The sequence below is a fragment of the Mobula hypostoma genome, chromosome 13 (assembly GCF_963921235.1).
Source record: "Mobula hypostoma chromosome 13, sMobHyp1.1, whole genome shotgun sequence".
Taxonomy (NCBI): Eukaryota; Metazoa; Chordata; class Chondrichthyes; order Myliobatiformes; family Myliobatidae; genus Mobula; species Mobula hypostoma.
The window spans coordinates 69,061,539-69,083,103 of record NC_086109.1 but is presented as its reverse complement, the minus strand read 5'-3'; the positions used below and the strand labels follow the sequence as shown (position 1 = coordinate 69,083,103).

Below are 21,565 nucleotides of genomic sequence, written 5' to 3'. Positions count from 1 at the left end.
GCTCACATCGTATCTGCTCCATGGCTGTGACACGCACACTGGAGAGCTTTCTATGAATACCCTTTACAGCTCTCACAACACAGGCCTATAATTAAATTTAAACAAATAGCTTTACACATGCCATCAGCTAAAGTTTTTACTTGAGGGGACTCTCCCCCCACCACCCTCCTCTTCCATTTATTCAACACTGTAATCACTTTGCAAAATGGAGAATAAAAGTAACTGCAACTGTTTCGTGACACTTTCCCAAAGAGCTTTCACCAGGTTTATGTATTAAGGGGACTGTGGATAAACTGACATGTACTTTCGTCAGACCTATGCCTTTTGAAAGAACTAACAACTGCCTGGTGGAAGTTAAATATCTTACGTGGTCTATGACTTTCTACTTAACTGGAAGTACAAACATCTGAAAGAAGCATAGAATCCTACAGCATAAAAAATGCCCATTCAGCCCATTGTACCTGGAATGGTTCCTTGGACACAACTATCCAATTACTCTCAATACACCACTCTTACTTCACAACCATTCAACATTCTCCTTCATGTATTAAGAGTCACAGAGTCAAATTGCACAGAAACAGACCAAACCTTTCAACTGCACTCATCTCATTTTAGTTTTCCCATATTCCCCCCAGATTCTACAACTCCTGAACACATGGGAGGCAAATTATGCCAGTCAATTAACTTCTTAATTCATGCACGGTTGGGTTGTGGAGGAATCTTGCGCAGTCGCACTGAGAACCTGCAAATACCACATGAACAGCAATGGAGGTCAGGATGGAACCTGGGATGCTGGAGCTCTGAGAAAGGGAGTCTGAAAGCAGCAAAGTTGGTGTAATCTCGGAATCAGAACCAGGGTTATTATCATTTTCAAAAATGTGAATTTTGTTGTTTTGCAGCTTCAGTACAGTGCAAAGAAAAATGCTATAAATTACAAAACTAAGTAAGTAGTTAAAAATAATGAGGTAGTGTTCATGGGTTCATGGACTATTCATGATTCTGATGAATGGGAAGAAGCTGTTCCTGCATCACTGATTGGGAGCCTTTAGGCTCCCTGATAACAGTAACAAGAAGAGGGTGTTTATATTTTTAAAAAATGCTCAACTCCCCTTTGGATCCCTTTAATGGAACAGTTAAAAACTTCAAGTTCTTAGCTCAGAAAGAAAGTTTCAAGTTCCATAGTGGCACCCTTACATGTATTCCCAATATTTGTTCTGTTCAGAGCAGAGCCAGAGAAACTGCAGAATATACAGTGTCAACCTTTTCAGAATAATCTGCAAACAGATGGAAAGTTGACTGGTTTGATTATTTTGTGTGCAGTCAACAGAAACTCAAAATAGTCAGTCTTGTCTTGCACTGCTCTTCCTGTTTCAACCCTTCCCTACTTTTCATAACTTGCCAGTTCACACCTCTCTGTTGTCCAGGTGAGTAGCAACGAGATCCAGCAGTGAAGTATGAGGACACATGGTGTGAGTAAACCAGAGTGACAATGTCTATCAAGTTGATGCAAGTCAGATCAGTTCTTCAGGTAGGGCTATTTCCTTACTGGGGAAAAGATATTCCCATGTGTCACCAATACTTCATTTAGCTGCCTTTTGTTGTTGTTAGCTTAAAGAGATAAACATCAAAAAGCCCCGTGCAATTCATCTCAATAGGATTAATGTGTGAACATCTGCTGCAGTAATCAATAAGCTGTAATAATTTATTAAAGAGAAATTTATTTCAGGAGAGCAGAGAACATTGCCTCACGCAGAGTTTCGTGCATTCTGCCACGAAATACATTCACATAGATTTTTTTTAAATTCCAGTTACTTTCACAACTAACTTTCCCATCATGATAAAAAGTAGTGAACCGTGGTGAGATTGTGCAAAACAACACATGGTTTCCTAGAGTGTAAACAGTTGGGTGAGGGTAGAGAATGCAGTTGGCAGCTTGCCAACATGTGCCTGGCAATCTCACCTCAGCATTAACCCTCCGAACGCCACCTTTCTTTCATTTCACCACATCTGGTGTCAGATTTTAATTAAGCTGTCCAATTAGGAAAGCTAAATGGACAATCCCACCTTTCTGTAGTCAAGATCCTCACATTATTAAGTCCAATGGAATAAAGGGGAATACTTTCAGATGGAAAGGATCTTCAACATGGATGTTCATCAGGATTTTGCTTCCAATGGATAAATTCATGCCTCTTCTATAATTCGGATTTAGCAATATAATCCATCATTCTTGGACTATAGTTCTGCCTGCAAGCATAGGGGCTTTGTCCCATATAGTTGGTTTGCAAGATTGAAGCTCGTGCAACTCAACCTCTCACTCAGAGCCAAATAGCACATAAATACATCCATCAACTCAGTGAGTCCATGCCGACCATCAAACATCCTAATCCAACGCAAATCCCATTCTTTATTCTCCCCACATCTCCATTAACTCCCCTGCACTCATGTACACACAAGGGATAACTCACAACAGCCAATTAAGCATCCAATCTGCATATTTTAGGGACGTGGGAAGAAACTGCTGCATTCAGAGGAAACCCACACGGCCACTGGGAGAACGTGCAAATACCACATAGATAGTGCCTGAGGTCAGGATCGAACTAGAGCTGCTGGAGAAGTAAGGCAGCAGCTCTACTAGCTCTCTCTTGCCTCAGAAGCAGAAAAAGAACTGCCCGAAAAAAAAAAAATCCTAAATAATCCCTGTGTGCATTAGACTGACCTGGTGTTATGTCCAAAATGTTTGCAAATTATCAGGAGAATAGATAGTAAAAATTAATCTCCTTTCCTCATTCCCCTCACAGGAAAAGAAAGGGTTAAGAATGGAGGGATGCTTTCTCAATGGACTCAATGTTGGAGATTGCCAAGGAATCCATGACATGTTCAGAAAGGGAACGTTGACTGTGCTGAAATGACCCAGACAAGGGGAAGCAGGAAGCTGAGTGAAGGACGATGATGATAAAAGTTTAATTAGATCATCTGCAATAATATTAAAAATAAAATTCCCTTTTATTGTTTGTACAAATTTTTCATTCATTATAAATTTCACAATCGTTCATTACAACATGCATTTCAAACATTTGGTTACCCATGTGAATACTGAATTATTGAAAAAGATTGTAAAAAGGATGAGAGCAAATTATCCACACTATAATTTTTACAATAGGTTGCTACAGGTTTTACAGTTAGCAATTCCACAGCCGTACATGATTCAAATTTCCCCTAATAAATAATTTAAAGAAAAGAAATGTACAATGCTAAGTGTTTCTTTTCTGCATTGTGTAAGTAATTTATTTCCACTTCCACTAACAGAATACCAGGAAATGAATTAGCAGTGACGTTGCTTCTGATGGGTTTGCATGTATGACAATGGCTACCATGCTTTTCGCAAAAAAAAGCAATCAGAGATTTAAAACAGCTCGTTGTGTGCAAAGCAGTTCAAGTTATATGAATGACATCAAACGGTACTCACAGAAAGCCTATCATTAAGTATCTTTCTGAAGAAATGTTTATCTATAGCATCACCAGCATTCTGCTTTTATCATAGTTTGTAATTTCCATGGATGCTGCCTGACTTGATGAATTTCTCCAGCACTTTGTGTGTGCTGCTTTGGATTTCCAGCATCTGCAGAATTTCTTGTGTCTATAGTTTATCAATTAGCCGGCTGCTGGTGTAGTGGCATCAGCGCTGGGCTTCGGAGCGAAGGCTCCTGAGTTCGAATCCAGCTGGCCCCCTTGCACGCTTTCCATCCGTGCTGGGTTGAGCATCGAGCTAGCAACTCGGCCGCGTAAAAATAAGAAAGCCTGCTTAAAAAAAAAATGCCATCATGATGGCATCCCGATGACTCCACTCGGAGTTAAGGGCTTTCTTCTTCTTCTATAGTTTATAGATTGTGTGTTTTTGTTTAAAAGTGTACGCTTCACGATAAACCAAAACAGCTAATGATTCTTTTGTTGCCATATATTTCTGATGTTAAGACATTAGTACAAAATAGTTCAGCACAGGCTCACCAATGGGACATTTAAAGCTATCCCCTCAAATATGACACAAATTGTGGACTTGGAACTTCTATTAATCTGGTCTCACCTTCACAGGTAGAATCTGCTAAGAAAGGTAAAGGATTACTTCTCCCTTACCAGCAGTTTCTATAATAAGAAACAGAAGCAGATCCTTCTACCCCTCAAGCCTAATCTATCTTTCAATGAGAAAATGGCTTACCTTAACCTTGCCCATCTTCCCATTTGTCACCGTACCTCTCGATCCCCTCAGCAATCCAAAGATCTCAACTTTTCAGCATCCACAGCTTTCTGAAGTGATGGGGAGGGAGTGAATTCCTAAGATTACCAACTCTCTTAATAAAGAGAATTCCTGGTATTCCAGTACAAAATGGTTGTCCTTTCCTGAGACTAAGTCTTCCAACTGTAGAAATTGATTTTGCAGCACTGGAGATGCCCTAGTGGTCATGTGCAGTGCAATGTGCAATGCTGAATTTGTGGACACATCACAACAACTCTTATATCAAAGCCACTTTTTTTCCATGTTTTGTAATTTGGAACAGGAATGGGGAATTTCCCAGCAGCACTTGCAGCTGCTGAAAGCGAAGCGCAACACCACCAATGCCCGACACAATAGGAATGGCTTAAGTTACCTCAAATCCTATGCCATTGCACGGTACATGATCTGTAGAAACCAGAAGCTTACCTGCTTTGCTTTTTGTACCGTGTTCAGTTGCTTATACCAGACTGTTTATATTGGGATGTGGCAGGTTACAAGTGATTGCCCTCATTTTAATTGATTGCTCCACTATTCAACCTCCCCTCCCATTCCCTTCCGATTCAGTTTCCTGCAAGTCGATGTTAGAATCAATAATCGAAAAGCAAACAAAAATGCAGATGTTGAAAACCTGAAATGCAAACAAAATGCTGTGAACTTTCAGACAGTCAGGCAGCATCTGTGGAAGGAAACACTAAATTAATGTTTCAGGCTGAAGGCTGTTTTTGGAATTGTGGGAAGTGAGTTATTCAATTGCAGAAAATGTGGAGGAAGGAATTGTTAGAATTTCTCTGCTAACAGGAGGCCATGGTGGTTCCAATGTCTACAGGACAAGCTGGTTGGTAAATTCACAAGGACAGTTGCAGAGAAAAGATGCAAATGGGGGGGAGGGGGATGTTGAAGATTTAAAATATAGGTTACAGATGTTGCTGGAACCAGAAAGCAAAAAGGAAATGCTGGAAATGCCCAGCAGATCAGTTAGTGTTTGTGGAGAGAGAATATTGCAGACGAGCCACCCTAGGGCAGAGATGGTCACTTAAGTACAAACAGCGAAAGAAATTTACCAGAAATTATTAAATTGATTATCTGTTCCTGAAGGCCAAAATGTGTCTGGCTGGAAGATGTTCCTCAAGCTTATGTTTGGACAATACAGAAGGATACAAGATCATAGATCAGCAAGGGAAAGCGATGGAACATTAAAGTTGGAGCCAATTTTGAATGATGGTGATCGAAGAACAGACTAGGAAGCCACAAAGGGAAGGTGAGGACTGGGCTAACTCTGTCCTTACTCTGTTTGGAGGGGATGAGAGTGACAGGAAAAAAGATAAGGTGTCCTCCATTATAGTGGGAGGGAGGCCAAGTTTAAGTAAAATGGGAGATATCTCAGATGTAGCTGTGCAAAAAGTCTTGTCATCATATCATAGAGAGAGTAGAACTGGGAGAATGTAATGTGGACCTTGGAGGAGGTGGGACGGGAGGTATGATTGGGAGGATACTTATCGCTTTAATTGATTAGTGCCCTATATTGTGGATATCAAAACTCCAGTGAGTGTATTAGATCATTTCTTAACCTTGGTTTCTCTCTCACAGTGGTAGATGGAGCTTTCAACAGCATCTCATCTTTTTTCCTGTACCCTTCACCACCTCCCCTCCAAAGTAAAGCACGGATGAAGTTACCCCAGTCCACACCTTCTTTTCATACTCCCTAGTCTGTTCTTCCATCTGCATCATTCACTTCCCACAGTACGGTACGGTTCCACGCAGCCACTAGAGTTGCAGCACCTGCTCCTTTCCATAGTTCCCACCAATCCTTTTAGAAACATTTCCTTTTCCATTTATTATCAGAGCGAGTAAGCCCTCTTATAAGTGCTTGCATAACAGGGGAAAAAACAAATTTTCAGACACTTAAAGGACTCTGGAGCAAAAATGTTTAACTTGCAAATAAATAACTTGTAAATCATGAGTGAAGAGCTGCTTGCCACTTCAACTCCTTTTTCTCAGATTTACAAATCCTGGGCAAACAATCCATTTAGAAAAACAAGGCAGAAATCCTTTTAAGAAGGACATCAAAACAGTTTCATATCAAGACCACATTGACATCTGATACAGTGGCTGGAAACAACGCATTTAAAATTTTGTTAGGTAACAAAATTAGCTGTTGACCTGTAGAATGAAACACAGTAGCTTTAAGAAAATTAACAAGTAACACAGGAATGAAATCTGATGGCTATATTCTTGGTCTGAGAAATGCAATGTAGTGCAATCCCTCTCAAAGTTGATGGAGCTTCATATGATGCTGAGCAAGCAAAGAAATTAATTTGTGCTGTCATCAATGTGTTGACCGTTGAGGCTTGCTTGCAAATCCTTGTTGATACTTTTTAGGAAACATTTTCACTCCGATCCAGTGATTCCAATGATACAACCCCATGAAGCATGCATACAAGTTCTGAAAGTCTGTTAGTCTTGTGTAGCTGTGGGACACGATGGCATCAGAGCCATGCACTGTCACGATACCTGTGCTTATTTATTCATCAAAGATGCTGAGCGAAGCTTGATAGTGATCAAATTTTCAAGCATGCAAGGCATAATCCAACATTTAATATCTCACCATTAATGTAGAAAATTCCAATAAATGAATAAACATTGTAACTTAAAGTGAAACTATCTATTCAGTCTCCATCTTTGATCGAAGATTCTTGGTTAGCAAAGTTTTGAGCACATAATCTCCAAAGGATAAAAGCAAGGAAGGGAATTAAGGCAAGGATTTGGAAAGCAGGACAAACCAGATGTCCTGCAGCAGCACAATGGTGATTAATAACTTGATAATCTATTTGGAGGAGGAAAACGGGCAGAGGATAAAAATGCTTCCAGACAAATTTTACCCCATAGATGCAAAAGGACGAGGTGGGCAGATGCTGAAAAGAACTTAGGGAAAGCAGATAAACACAAACATCACAGGAGGTAGAGTTTGCTCTCTCCACCTGACCAGTATTGTGATGGATTGAAGGTGCTTCATTCTCCACAGAATTCGATTAATTTAATAGAATAAACCTCCCATGGACAACAAAAAGTGGGCGTTCCATCAGAAACTACAAGGACATCTGCCTACCCCCACTCTTCCAGAAATGAGGAAAGCACAAACAGGAAAATCAAAATATTGCAAGAGACCATAAATTGATCCAGTTTATATTCAAATAAATTCAAAATATTGCACATATTTCCATTGAATGCTCTACAAAAGCCACTTTTTTATACTTCGGCTGATTAAATGGATGTTCATACCCACATACAGCAAAATTGTAAAGTGGACAGTCTGAAGTGGGAACTCTTGACGTTGCTCTCAGCCAAACAATCAAAGCAGCACCAGTCCATCTGCTCCATAATCTATGAATTGCCTTTCTTCTTCCTAACAGGAGCGAGTCCATTGCTCAGTTTCAGCTCTGCATGCTGCACCTGTTAAAACAAACAGCCCATAATGTTCCAGTTAGGCTTTCCCCAGTACTGTACATGCTAATGGCACCCTGAGGAGTGGCCAAGAGCAAAACACAGAAAGGATCAAACACAACGAATCAGTTTCAGGACAGGAAAGCAAAGGGTCATAACTGCAGAAAGGAAGGCTTGATTCAAGCAGATCCAAGCTGGGTGAGCTGCTCTCTCACTTGGCATGCCTAGGGAAATCTGCAGCCGATTAACAGTTTAAATTGCATCCAAAAACCCAACACAGGATAAACACCAGTGATCCAGTTCTGTTTCTTATGCTCTATTTTCATGTTTTCACAATCCAAGTACCTCCTACTTTCACTTCACAGACATAAATTTTGTTCTGTATCCGAGCAGGGCCTTGTGTGACCAATGCACATTCAAGTGTGTAACCTCTTTAAGGACGAAGTGGAAGAGTACTGTTGGAATTTGTGCTGGGTAGCGAGGTGGTGCCTGGCCTGTTATCGGGATAGATAGCCCACAGTATGATGAGAAGCCATATTTCTTTCTGAATTCAGAATCGCACTTGGCAAGAACGAATTGCAAGAAGGGTTGGCATAGTTCACTCTGGAGCAGCTAGCTGGCATGTAACCTTGTTAAGCTGAATTTTAGTCACTGTTACTGTCACAGTTAGCAACATACCCTGAGGCCAAAACAACATAAACAGAGCAGAGAGGTACAATGATCTTTAAGTTTTTGAAGACCAGAACAAATTTTATAACATGAAACTTCATAGTATGAAAAGACACACAATATTCCTCCTTCTTTTATTTAGAGTTATGCTGAATCCCTCAGGTCAAGTGCTTTTACTGATTCCCCCATTCATTTGCTCTCTCCATAACGCTAGAAATGTTTCGCATTCAAGAATAAATCCATTTTTGTTTGGCAAGTTATTACTGAATCTGTCTTGCAGGGAGTGTACTTCAGATTTAAATTCAGTGTCAGGAAAATTTCTCCCTCTCCTGTTGGTCTTTTTTTTCGTGCTCCTAAATTTGAGTCTTCTGATTAACAAACTTTATGCCAGTGGAAAGATTTTTTCTGACAAACCCTTTCCATGAAATCTCTTCTAATTTTGAAAATCTATACTATTTTTCACCTATCCTTCTCTAGATACAAAAGCAATAAACCTCTTCTCACTCCCCACCAAATGCAGGTCGAATGAATCTTCGTGGCATCCTTTTCAAGACCTCCCAGAGTGAGAAGCAGATAATGTGAGTTGGCTATAAACAAACCATGTCTCCTGTGTGTTCTCTACCCACGTAAACCTCTATACACCAGGATGATCTCACTTTATTTTTTTAGTTCATTTATGTACAAGGGTAATACACAAATGCTTGAGAATTTAACTAGCTCCATTAAAATATTCCTTAATTGTTAAAAGAGAAAATATATTAATTCTTGTCAAAGGACAAAAAAACCCTCATGAAGCTTCTCTAGCTCCCTGCTCTCCTTTAAGAACTCATTAAAACACAGTTTTTTTTTTGACCAAGTTGTTGGTCCCTTACCCAATAGCTCTAAATGGTTCAGCATCAGTTTGTGATGCACTGCTGTGAACCATTTTGTGATACTGAACAACATTAAAAGCAGTGCATAGGAAATACTTAATAATGTTTTCAAACTCAGTGAATCACATCAAACCAGTGTATACCTGTCTGCTAATCACTTGCGGCTTTGCTGAATGTCATTACTTCCTGGTCTCCATACATTAAATGTAACATGGCCCGTCTTTCCCAACTGCTGGAGTGTTTCTCCAGCTCCTTGAAGCCAATCTTTAGCATTTTCCAACTTCAAGGCTACTTTACTGCCCTTCTCTTCATTCCCTCTGCATTAGCACTTGCAACGCAGGCAATTCACTCTAGAATCACCTCCTTCAATCACAGTACAGAACATAGAACAGGACTGCATAGTATGCGCTATTCGACCCATGATGTTGTGCCCATATTTTTACCTTCTCTATGATCTAACTCTTCTCCCCTATATAGCCTATAACCCTCAATTTTTCTCTTAAGCATCCCAATTGTATGAGCCTCTAGCACCGCCCCCCAGGCAGTTTGGTCCAGGCACATGTCACTCTCTGTGCAAAAAGTCTACTTCCCACATCTCCCCTAAACATTCCTCCACTCATCTTAAAAGGATATCCTCTGATGTTAGCCAATGACACCACTCTATCTGTGCTTCTTATAACCTCATACACATTTCACCTCCCTCAAAATTCACTTTGAAGCTCAACCTGACCTCCTTCTTCATAAAAGGTTCACCAGAGAATACAATGAAGAAATTGTCAAACTTCACCATTTTCCAACTCATCACTTCCTGCCACTGCTCTAGTTTGCCTCCATTTAAAAACTGTCATCTTCAGATTAAACTTCCAGTTCAGTCTCACCTCAAACTTTAGAGTTATAGCGGATTGAAGTAGACTTTTGGCCCACCAAGTCTACACAAATGAACATACATTTACACTAATCCCTCTTTATTGTCCCCACATTCCCATTTGATGGATGTTCGCTTCCTGGGCTAGAGGCCTCTTTTATTTTTAACCAAGCTTAGCTTTCTAAACACTGCAGCAGACACTTAGAGAGATCAAATGGGTGTTTTTGAATAAGATACACTTCCAACTAATATTCTTTGCTTATTAGCTTTTTGTTATAAACAAGGGCCAGTCTTCAGTTTTTACTGTAAATGGCATGCGATAATCAATTTGAATTTGGAAGGACAGCTTTGTAAACAGGCGCATTGCCTATAGACAGCAGTATGTTGGATGACACGACCTGGCTCATTGCTGCTCAAGAGTTGTATATGCGATAAGATAGATAGATAGACAGACATACCTTATTGATCCCGAGGGAAATTGGGTTTCGTTACAGTTCCACCAACCAAGAATAGAGTATAAATATAGCAATATAAAACCATAAATAATTAAATAATAATATGTAATTTATGCCAGATGGAAATAAGTCCAGAACCAGCCGATTGGCTCAGCGTGTCTGACCCTCCAAGGAAGGAGTTGTAAAGTTTGATGGCCACAGACAAGAATGACTTCCTATGATGCTCAGTGTTGCATCTTGGTGGAATGAGTTGGTGGAATAGGTTATTTAATTTGGCTTGTTTCAAACAGATAACAGTGGCTAAATTATTTAGTTCCAAGATGCTTGCAGAGCAGATGGATAATGTTGCATAGCATATCAAGTGACTGATCTATTAATTAACTAGAAGCTTTATGTACTCAGGGAAGTTAGCTTCACAGTGGTTACCTGGGAAATGTGTCTCTGAGAAGCTTTTAGATTGTTTATATAAAAAGGGTATCTAAGGAAATATTACATATGTGTGAAGTCACCCAAGTGGCAGAGAAACCTCTGGCTCTGAGTTCAAGAGATGTAGGTAACTTAGATTTCTCCTTTCCTCAACTCCAGATTTTTGTACATCACACACTCTGCCCTTAAAAACAGCTGACCTGATCATTGATTTAATTCTGAGCTTGCTGTGTGCAAGTTGGTTGCACTGTTACCCTGTATCCTAACAGTGACTTTGAATAACACTGGAGGCATCTTCTTTGCAGTCTGATAAGACTCATTCCCTGTAAACTGAACTTGAGCAGTTGGGTGTGACATGTCTGGAACTTGTGACAAGTACTATTCAATACACATACGTGCTTCACAACAAGGTTTAATACATTATTCTGCTAACTATCGGTGTATATGGTCAGAGGACATTGGCAGTGAGCCAAGAACATTTGTCACGTACCACAAACCTTTGAGCTTCCAATGAAGAAACTATACAGCAGGCAGCCTGTGGCAGTTCTTGCAAAACTGTAAATATTCCCGGCAACATTACACTGGGAATTTGATTCCAATTCCAGGTCAACTGAAAAAATGTATTCCTTTTTCAATTATATAAGCATTAAGAATTAGGTTGAAAGGGAAAATAAATCAGCCTTGATTGAATGTCAGAGCAGGTTGAATGGGACAATTGCCTAATTCTGCTCCCATGTCTTTATGGTCCTATTAATGTACAGATTGTCCCCAGGTTATGGCAGGGTTCTGTTGCTGTGAACTGTTCAGCACACAAACAGTTCACAAATTCAAGAGGCGGTTACTATCTGTATTCCCACACAGCTGAAGATGTCTGCAGCCCCTCAGCAACTGGTAAACTCATCCCGCCGACCTCCCAAATGTTGCCTGGATTAGAGAACATGTCCTATGAGGGCATGTTGAGTGAATGAGGGATTTGCTCTGTGAAGAAGGTGTAGAAGATTATAAGGAGCGTAATTTTAGTGGACAGCAAGTCCCTTTACCCCAGGGCGGCAACGTCCAATATCAGAAAACATCCTTTTAAGGTGAGTGGAGGAAAGCTTAGGGGAGATGTCAAAGGTAGGCATTTTTACACAGAGAGCAATGGGTGTCTGGAATACACTGCCAGGGATGGTGGTAAAGGCTAATACAAAAGGGATATTTAACAGACTTTTAGATAGGCACGTGGATGTAAGAAAATTGAGGGTGGGGGGGTGGTTTATGGGCTGTGTGGATGGGAATGGCTGGATTTATTGTGGAGTAGGTTTTTATAGGTTGGCACGACATCACGGGCTGAAGGGCCTGTACATCACTGTACTGTTTCATGTCCTATGTTCAAATGCTTACATGTATGTGTGGGCTGTACGTACTTCAGTCACTCATTCATAAACAGAGGAAGACACAGACGTGGGACATCTGGATGTATGTCGAGCTGACAGACCAGTGCGGACAAAGGCAGGTGACCACCCCCCTACCCCCCACCCACCCAGCATTTCTGACTTGTCAGTGGGTTCTGGAATCAAGTTCTGTGTGGACAGGAGGAACTTGATCCAGTGACTCTCTGGATTTGTGGATGTGTGAGGCCGGAACTTGAGGCCTAGTGTTCAAGGTCCCGTCATTGAGGCCTGGTGTTTGCAGAGTCCTATGGTCAATGCTGAAGAGTGAGGCCTGTTAATCGGAACACGAAGCCCATCAGCCGAAGCCCCTTGTCTGTGAATCACTGCTAGTCCGCTGGATAATTGAAGGCATAATGTCTGCATGTCCATCTCTGAATCCAAGTCCATTAGAGGCTCGAGGCTCGAGGCCGATGGCCTGTCTTGGGGTTGCTATATTGGCATTGAAATGTACAGTGACACTTGTAGGCTGCCCCAGCCCACCTTTGGGTGTTGTTTCTTCACACAAACAACACATTTCACTGTATGTTTTGATGTACACAAGATAAGTAAACCTAAATATTGGACCTTAGATAGATTTTGTCATATGGCTTTGTTATCACTGGAGAGCTGCGGACCCTGTTAACCACCATTGTCACTGAGAACACCTTAGTTCTCTGTCCATTTCCTATTCAGAGTATACTTCACAAGCCAAAAATAAACAGTGGTATAACTGGTAAAGCAGCTTCCTCATGACCCCAGAGATCCTAGTTAGTCCTCTTTTATTGTCATTTAGTAATGCATGCATTAAGAAATGATACAATATTTCCTCCGGTGTGATATCACAAAACACAGGACAGACCAAGACTGAAAAAACTAACAAAACCACATAATTATAACATATAGTTACAACAGTGCAACAATACCATAACTTGATGAAGAACAGTCCTTGGCACAGTAAAAAGTTCAAAGTCTCTCAAAGGTCCCACATCTCATGCAGATGGGAGAAGGAATAAAAACTCTCCCTGCCATGCCCGACCACAGTCTGACTCTGAGTGGTCCGAAAACTTCGAGCCTCCGATCAGCTCTCCGACACTGAGTACCGAGCACCATCTCTATCCGAACGATTCGACCTCAATCTCAGTTGCCAACAGCAGGCAGAGCCAGGGATTTTGTGGCCTTCCCTCCGGAAGATTCTCGATCACGCAGTAACAACAGCAGTGAACCTGCGTTTCAGAAATTTCTCCAGATGTTCCTCTGTTCTTTCACGTCTGTCTCCATCAAATCAGAATTGTCCACGGCCCCTATTTAACGGATACGATATCATTTTCACCAGAGGGCCGCACGCGTGCAGCGTACTGCTATCTCTTCCTCCCAGTTCAGCTGTGATTTCCGGTGCTGTTTATATGGAGTTTGCACACTCCCTATGTTACTGCATCGGTGTCGTCTGGGTGCAATAGTTTTCTCCCGCATCCCAAGGATATGCAGTTTGGATTAATTGTCTGGTGACAAGTGCCAAGGTGGCAGGTAAGTGGCAAAATTGCAGGGGTGATAAATTGGGAATATGGAGAGAATAAAATGGGATTCATTTCGAAGAGTCCATGAACTCAGTGGGCCATGACGCCTGTTTCCATGATGTACAGTGTGACTCTGACTAGTGTTAATTCCAGCTGCATAATGGCCCTTCAATCACTTGGTCATGAGGTTATAATTAATGAGTTTGTGTCAGGGTCATTCCAATGAGTAAGCCTCATGTTAATATAGAAGGAGTCCATGTTAATATAGAAGGAGTCCATTTCGTGTTAATGGTACGTACTTGAAATTGTACATGGTAATCTGCCTTTGCCTACTCTTCCAAATGACTTCTACAACAAATATGGATGAAGCATCTTGGCCCAAAATCTAGACTGTTTATTCTCCTTCAAAGCTGCTGCCTGACTTGCAGCATTTTGTGCCTTCTTGTAAATCTCACTACTCACAGGAGTAGAAAGCATGGGGAATTGAATAGAGAACCACACATCAGTATCCATCAGCAGAGACCCTCACACATCCCAGTAAACTTTCCTGTACATTTTCAAAAGCCTCCATATTCCTCCTCAAGATTGCTTAATGTCATTTCAAGTACACAAGTGTAATCAAGAATGAGCTAATTGTTGCAGCAATTAGCAGCTTCAGCTAATTGTTCCAGGTCTGTTGCAGCACCAAGGCAACACAATAATTTAAAGAACACAATAATAAAAATACACAATAAATATAAATACATAAGATAGCTTATATACATACATTGATTGTATGTACATGAAGTGAAGTTAGGTACAGGAGTGTCTGTTCAGAAGGTGACTCAGACAATAAACGATGAAGTGGAGGTGATGGTGGGTGGGGGGATGTAGTGAATTAGTGGGTGGAGATGTTGATCAGCCTTATTGCTTGGGGAAAGTAACTGATTTGTGTCTGGTGGTCTTAGCATGGATGCTGCATAACCTCCTCCCTGATGGGAATGGGACAAGCAATCCATGAGCAGGCTGGGTAGCTAGATAGAAAGAAACTTTATTGATTCCCAAAGAAAATTACAGTGTCACAGTAGCATTACAAGTGCACAGGTATACAAATATTAGAAGAGAAGTAAGAAAGAATAAAAAAATAAGTTACCTCAAACAGTCTAACAGGAGGGGGTCATCAGTAGTGATAGATGCCTAGAGCAAACTGCTAGGGTAAGCAGATATGATAGAGGCATGTCAGGGTATGTTTGATAGGCAAATGAATACACAGGGAATGGAGGATTTGTATCACATACAGGCAAAGTTTGAGCTGGCATCATGTTCAACACAGGATGGGGCTTCTTCCCCCTCCATCATGTTTAAGGTGGGCTCCTATATGATATTGATATTGCTATATGATATTGATATTGCTATATGATAAATGATATTGCTATATGATATTGATATTGCTATATGATATTGATATTGCTATATGATATTGATATTGCTATATGATAAATGATATTGCTATATGATATTGATATTGCTATATGATAAATGATGTTGCTATATGATATTGATATTGCTATATGATATTGATATTGCTATATGATATTGATATTGCTATATGATAAATGATATTGCTGTGCCTGTTCTGGCACTTTTCTGTATAAATGTCCTTGATGGTGGGTAGGCTGGTTCCAGTGGTGCTTGGGGCAATTTTAACCACCCGTTGTACAGCCTTGCCCACCACAGTGCAGTGATGCAGCATGTTGGAATGTTCTCCACTGTAGAAGGTCATGAGTATAGATATGCATAGTCCGGTTCTCCTCAGAAAGTAGAGGCGCTGGTGGGCTTTCTTGTTTGTGTAGGATTTGTTCTGGGACCATGTCTGATATGAGTGGTTACTTCCTGTAAGCACTTGTAAAAGTGCATGGGGACACTACTTACAGCTGAGATGATGATGAGATGGAAGATGGAAAATACAATGGAAGAAAATTAATTTAGCAACATATATTTAGAGAGTGATAAACGGACCACGACAAGGATAATAAACTTGAAACTGAGAAAGAAAAATAATAGGAAGAGATTTTTTTGGATAGGAAAGGTAGATCAAAGAAACTTCTCATTTTCTCTTTATAGAGAGCTGTGGAAATCAGTCATGACGCTATCAGACCATAATGAAAATGGAAATATATTTTCCCTCAATGTACGTTTTGGTAGGACAGGTATCCACAGAGTACTCAGTAGAAAATGGACTAAAGAGCATGGGCTTCCCAAAAATGCTTAGCCTTCCACATCAAGAAAATCAGTTCACTTCAGTGATTGGTTTAAACGCAGAACCGTGCCCTGCTTCTGCATCGGTGCCGTTTCCAGAGTACTCGATGGGAAACCTCTTTCTAGAGGTTGCTAGATTCTTCTCAAAGATGTGACTTGGTTACTCCAAACTAACCGAGCATTACCAGAAACTGGGAACATTTAAAGGGGAGAGTAAAAAACAAAAGTTCAATATTTCAAAATTAGACTTGTACATGGCATCAGATACTGTCCACTGGTTTCATCTTTGTCAAATATTGTTAAATGATCATCATTTATATCATCCTCTGAAACTAGTGTTAAAATACAAAGGGGGTTGACTGGTCCTGAAAAAACACAGCAACTTTTAAGTTTCAAAAAAATATGCACATACCACAGAGCTGACAAGAGTGCAGGTAACATTACTCTATAGATCTAAGATCTATTCAAACTTTATGGCTGTTTGACAACTTGACTTTTATTTACAAAATAACCATAAAGTGTTTGGCCTTTTCCAAAACCTACCTGGTTTTCTTGTATTTTTTTATATGGTAAGAAACCTGCTCCCCCTCTGTCAAAGTGCTCTTTGTTCAATAAAGTCCATCAGTTAAAGATACTGAGTGGGGCCATAAATATCAGCCTTGCCAAAGGTACCCACAAGTATAACTGAATATAGAAAGTCTCTCACCTTTTGGACATCTGATGGAACTCTGGAGAGGAAGTCAAGTAGCTCATTATTATCAATGCTGTATGGATTTCTTAGCTTCTTAGTGAATTTGTGTATGCCTGTCAACAGAATTTAATTTAAAATAAATTCATCGAGACAGAAGGAACAGTTTTGCAAGTGAAAATTAGTGAGAAAACAATTACAAAGCGGCAGTCACACATACATGCCAGGCTTCATGTCTCAACCTTATTACCACTCTCTGTTCTGTCATCTGGGTTCATTAACAAATACCCTCTTTATATAAAATCTCATCTTCTTCGATTGCAAAATCCATTACTAGAGTAACAGCAGGCGAGTCCTCACCTCTCCTATAAGATAAGATTAGTGTTTGGTCTTCACATTTGAAATGGAAGTTTATTAGCAATACGCTTCCATGACAGGCACTGAGCCACGTCACAATACTCTAGTGGGCCTGAGTCTCGTCCTGACCCCAGCATGTTCAGTCATGCTGCCTTCACGAGTAAACAGCGCAAGAGGCTTCTCTTTCATAAAGTAAAACTTCTGTTGATTGCCTTATATATTATTAGTTTAGGCACCATGCGAGTCTTGACAAGCTGGTAAATCAGTAGCTCGAGTCGCACATCGGTAACTAAACCCACCCAAATCCTCCTCAACCCAAACTTGGTCCTATCTAGCCAAAAGTGAGGAAGGGAGGGAAACTGAGGGAGGCATTACGCCCAGATACGTAGCAATATGAACGTATCAAACTGCAGGACTCAATGCAACATACATAATTGCCTTTTAGAATGTCATAAGCGTGCCCACCTTGTGACGTGAAGCTGAATGGAAGCAAGTTGTTTGTTTTCCGCACACCTCAATAGCCTCAATTGTTAATGGGCCAAGAGTTTATTTCAAGCATGGTTGGAGCATATTAAGGACTTTGGAAGAGTTTCCAGTTTCAACTGTATATAAATTTGTGCCAATAAATCCAGGGTTTCTATTTTAACAATTTGCTCGCCTCATTCCATTGCTTTATTAATCTACAGAAGGTTTAAAAGCCCATCTGTTTGAAAGGTTTTAAACTAGGTGCATACCAAAGTTCAGGCCCTGTAACAGTACTCCTTTGTTTTTCTGTAAGCTATAAAATGCCTCACTATTAGAGTAACCCAGCCCATCTGTGTGTGAATAAAATGACTGCAGTTGATCTCTTTCCCTATACATGTGCAACATTTTGTGCTGCATCACATTCCTAAAATGTGTGAGATCAAATTTCATTGCACTCTGTGTTGGCAGACCAAACAAAGGCTTTCCCCGTTGACCACATCACAATGGAATGCTACATTCGAGAAAGGAATATTCCTGGATTGAAATAATGAGGAACGTGTCACCATATTAACTGACAGCACTCACTCCTGACTGATTGATTGAAGCTATTTGTCTGTGGAATATCAATACCACAAGTTCAACCACCATCACAGGCAATATGCCAACAAGATTAATAATAGAAACAAAATACGGGGAACGCTCAGCAGGTCTGATAGTGTCTATGGAAAGAAAAATGAAGTTAAGACCTGTCGTTCAAACTTGTTTTCTCCTGTTCCAGTTCTGATGACAGATTTGTTTCCTCAACAAATGCTGCCTGCCCCACCAAGTATCTCTAGCAATTTTAGTTTTAGTTATCGTGTATTTAGCTAAGCAATCAGCAACCATTAGTTTAAAGCAGTTCAGCGATAGTCTACGGTTTACAAACACTGGAGCATGTTAGATAATATTAAAATACACCAATGCTCTACTTTATGGCTGAAACATTTATATTTGTGAGATTCCATTTTCAATAGGTATAGTTTTGCTATTCATACAGTTAGATAGTCAGTCTGGAACAGTATGTAACCCAGTTTAATTAAACCCAAAGATGTAATGTTAGAAAGCTCCACCTGTGGAGGAATGAAAATGAGGTTTACCAAATTTTAAAAAAAAGGAGAACTTGGGGGAAAATAAGCTATGCAAGAACAAGCTGTGGCCGATGTGGGTGCGGACAAGTGAGAGAAATGCAGCAAACTATTAGAAACTAAAAATATAAGCTGTTAGAATTGGAACTAGTAGTGAGTATCTCTACTTGAAAACCTCAGAGTGAAACCCGGGGAGGAGAGAAGATATCGATAAAAGATTTATTGAAGCTACAGCTATAATAAGCAGCAGCTATAGCGAGACAATATCGGCAGAGACAAGTGTCCAAGATCTCTACCATGTAACCAGGAATTTGTTCTGTTAAATCATACCAAGGGATTTGGTCAGGGTTTTTTTGTGTAAATTTTGTAAATCGATCTTCCATGGATGACCCACTATTTCATTCAATGGACCAAGAAACAAGATGGTGAGCCACAAAAGATCGAAGAAGCAGCTTGGGAACAAAATGTTAAATCATGTAGAGGATTTAATACGGTTGGATGTATAAGTTTATTTTTCATTCAAAGGATCTGAATTTGATTTTCTGCAAGAATTGATTACTGAATGAAATTTACTTTGTTTAAAGCTGTGAAGTTGTGATGTTGCAGAATTTGGAGAAAAGGAGTTAAGCTGTATATATTTGGTGTTGAATTTGAATTTGAATTTGTAGACGTACTGACTGGAACTGAAACCGAGGATAACCATAACACTTAAGAATAGAAATTCAATTAGTTTCCTAACTAACTAGGGATAAATACCAAGGCAAATGTTAGTCTATAAACCTTTAAATAGGGAATAATGCTAGATCTAGTTAGTTAGAGAAATTGGAGTAAAAAAGATCATTCTAATGAATCTCACTGAATCTGACTAAAAAGGAATTTGGTTTTCATTTGATATCTGAGATTGGGAACCTAAGGCAGGATGTTGGAATTTTGAATTGTTCTTACTCATGTAAAATACTTTGTATATATTGTTATTTTTGATAAACAAACTCGCTTCTAGAATGTGTGATACCTTCCGATACCTAGAGCTTCTGATGGCCTACTAGCACCTAGCGTAGTTCTATGTAAATTGATTTTTTCATAAAGAGTGTGGCAGCCAGTCACATGAGATAAGTCAAGCGCTACACAGATGTTACAAGTATGTAGGGTATGCTGAAGTTTTGCAAGTTACATTTACATAGTTACGTTAAAACTTGGATAAAACACAGTGAGAGCATTCCTCATGTCCGTTCTGTGTGTAGGTTTTCTCACAATGAAAATAAATATTTATCAAAATTATATTACAATTGAATGAGGGGCTATATTTATTAGGAAAAATAGACAGAGAGAGTCTGTCTGAGATATTGTAGTGCTGGTTTGTGAACTGTAGTTTAATGGACTCTAAATCAAGGGACTCTTTGGTGCTTCTAATTCTGCTCGCGTGGTGGGGGAAGGGGGAGTCAGTAGTGCTGCTGGCAAGGGTGGAGTGGAGGGAGGATCGATGCTTCTGCTACAGTTTGTTTAAAGGGAGCGGTTGGAGGGGCTTTGGAGCTTCGATGTTTCTATCGTTCCATGGGGTTTCTTTGTTTTGTGGATGTCTGTGACGAGGACAAATTTCAGCTTGTATACTGTATTCTGATATGAAATGTGCTTTGAAACTTTGAAGGCTGAAGAGGCTAGAGCTTTGTTCCTGATTAAAATACATGGGAGTACCCTGACAAAGGGTCTCAACCCAAAACGTTGACTCTTTATTCTTTTCCAGCCTGACCTACTGAGGTCCTCCAGAATTTTGTGTGTGTGACTCTAGATATGGAAATGACCTAGTACCGGCTTTAAGGCAATGAAGAAACTTGTTAGGCTGGACATGGAGAAGGTGCTTTCATGCAGGTGAGACCCCAATTAACTAGTTACTAATAAAACCAATTGTGAATTTCACGATATATGCCAGTGATAATAAACCTGATTTTGATTCGGAAGTAGAGTGTGGAAGTTTACTACCACAGGAAGTAGTTGAAGTAAACTGTGTTTAAGGGGAATGCAGACAAAAACAAGAGAAGGGAATGGAAGTATATGCTGATGGGTTATAATGAAGGCGGATGGAATGGAATGGAAGCACATGGGATGCAGCAATAAACTATTGCACCAGTTGCCTGATTCTAGCTCTTAAGTCTAACTATTAATTTGAACCACTTTCATAGAATGCGTAGACTTGAATTTTCCAGGAAAGGTGAGCTACCTAGACTTGCTAGTACCCATTAGTCAGAATGAAGATCATCTGCCAAATTTCCCCAAGTTCTTGAGTGACGTGAGATTTCTCCTGGTATTTGTCAGGAAAATTCAGGGGAAAAGGAAGTGACTGTATATCTTTAAGTGAGATAATCTGAGATTAGCTTTATTTGTCACAAGCACATCGAAACATACAGTAAAAGGTATCTTTTTGCATCTACAGCCAATACAGTCTGAGGATTGTGATGGGGCAGCTTACAAGTGCTGCCACACTTCCGTCTCCAACACAGCATGCCCATAACACACAAAACCTTACCCTACATGTATGACTTTGGAGTGTGGAGGAAAACTGGAGCACCCGGAGGAAACCCACACAGTCACAGGGAGAACGTACAAAATCCTTACAGCCAGCAGAGGGAATCAAACCCTGATCAGGGATCGCTGGTGCTGTAAAGCGATTGTGCTAACCATTACGCCACTGTGCTCCCTCATTACTTGGAATGACTCCTGACCTGTCAATGGATGTCACTATGGAATTTTAGCGATTCCTGAAAACTTACCCAG

At 40.2% G+C, this 21,565-nt stretch overlaps 1 protein-coding gene across 6 annotated transcripts in view; it reads right to left on the bottom strand.

Annotated features, from left to right (window-relative positions):
- Nucleotides 1-2,727: 2,727 nt before the first annotated feature.
- Nucleotides 2,728-21,565, bottom strand: part of mctp2b (multiple C2 domains, transmembrane 2b) — a 493,262-nt gene continuing 474,424 nt past the window's right edge. For all 6 annotated transcript variants that reach the window (XM_063065909.1, XM_063065910.1, XM_063065907.1 and 3 more), the window contains 2 exons: nt 16,869-16,966; nt 2,728-7,720 (listed from right to left, as the gene is read on the bottom strand). In XM_063065909.1, coding sequence (XP_062921979.1) covers nt 7,652-7,720; nt 16,869-16,966 — 167 coding nt within the window. In that variant the 3' untranslated portion in view covers nt 2,728-7,651. The remainder of the gene's footprint in view (nt 7,721-16,868; nt 16,967-21,565) is intronic.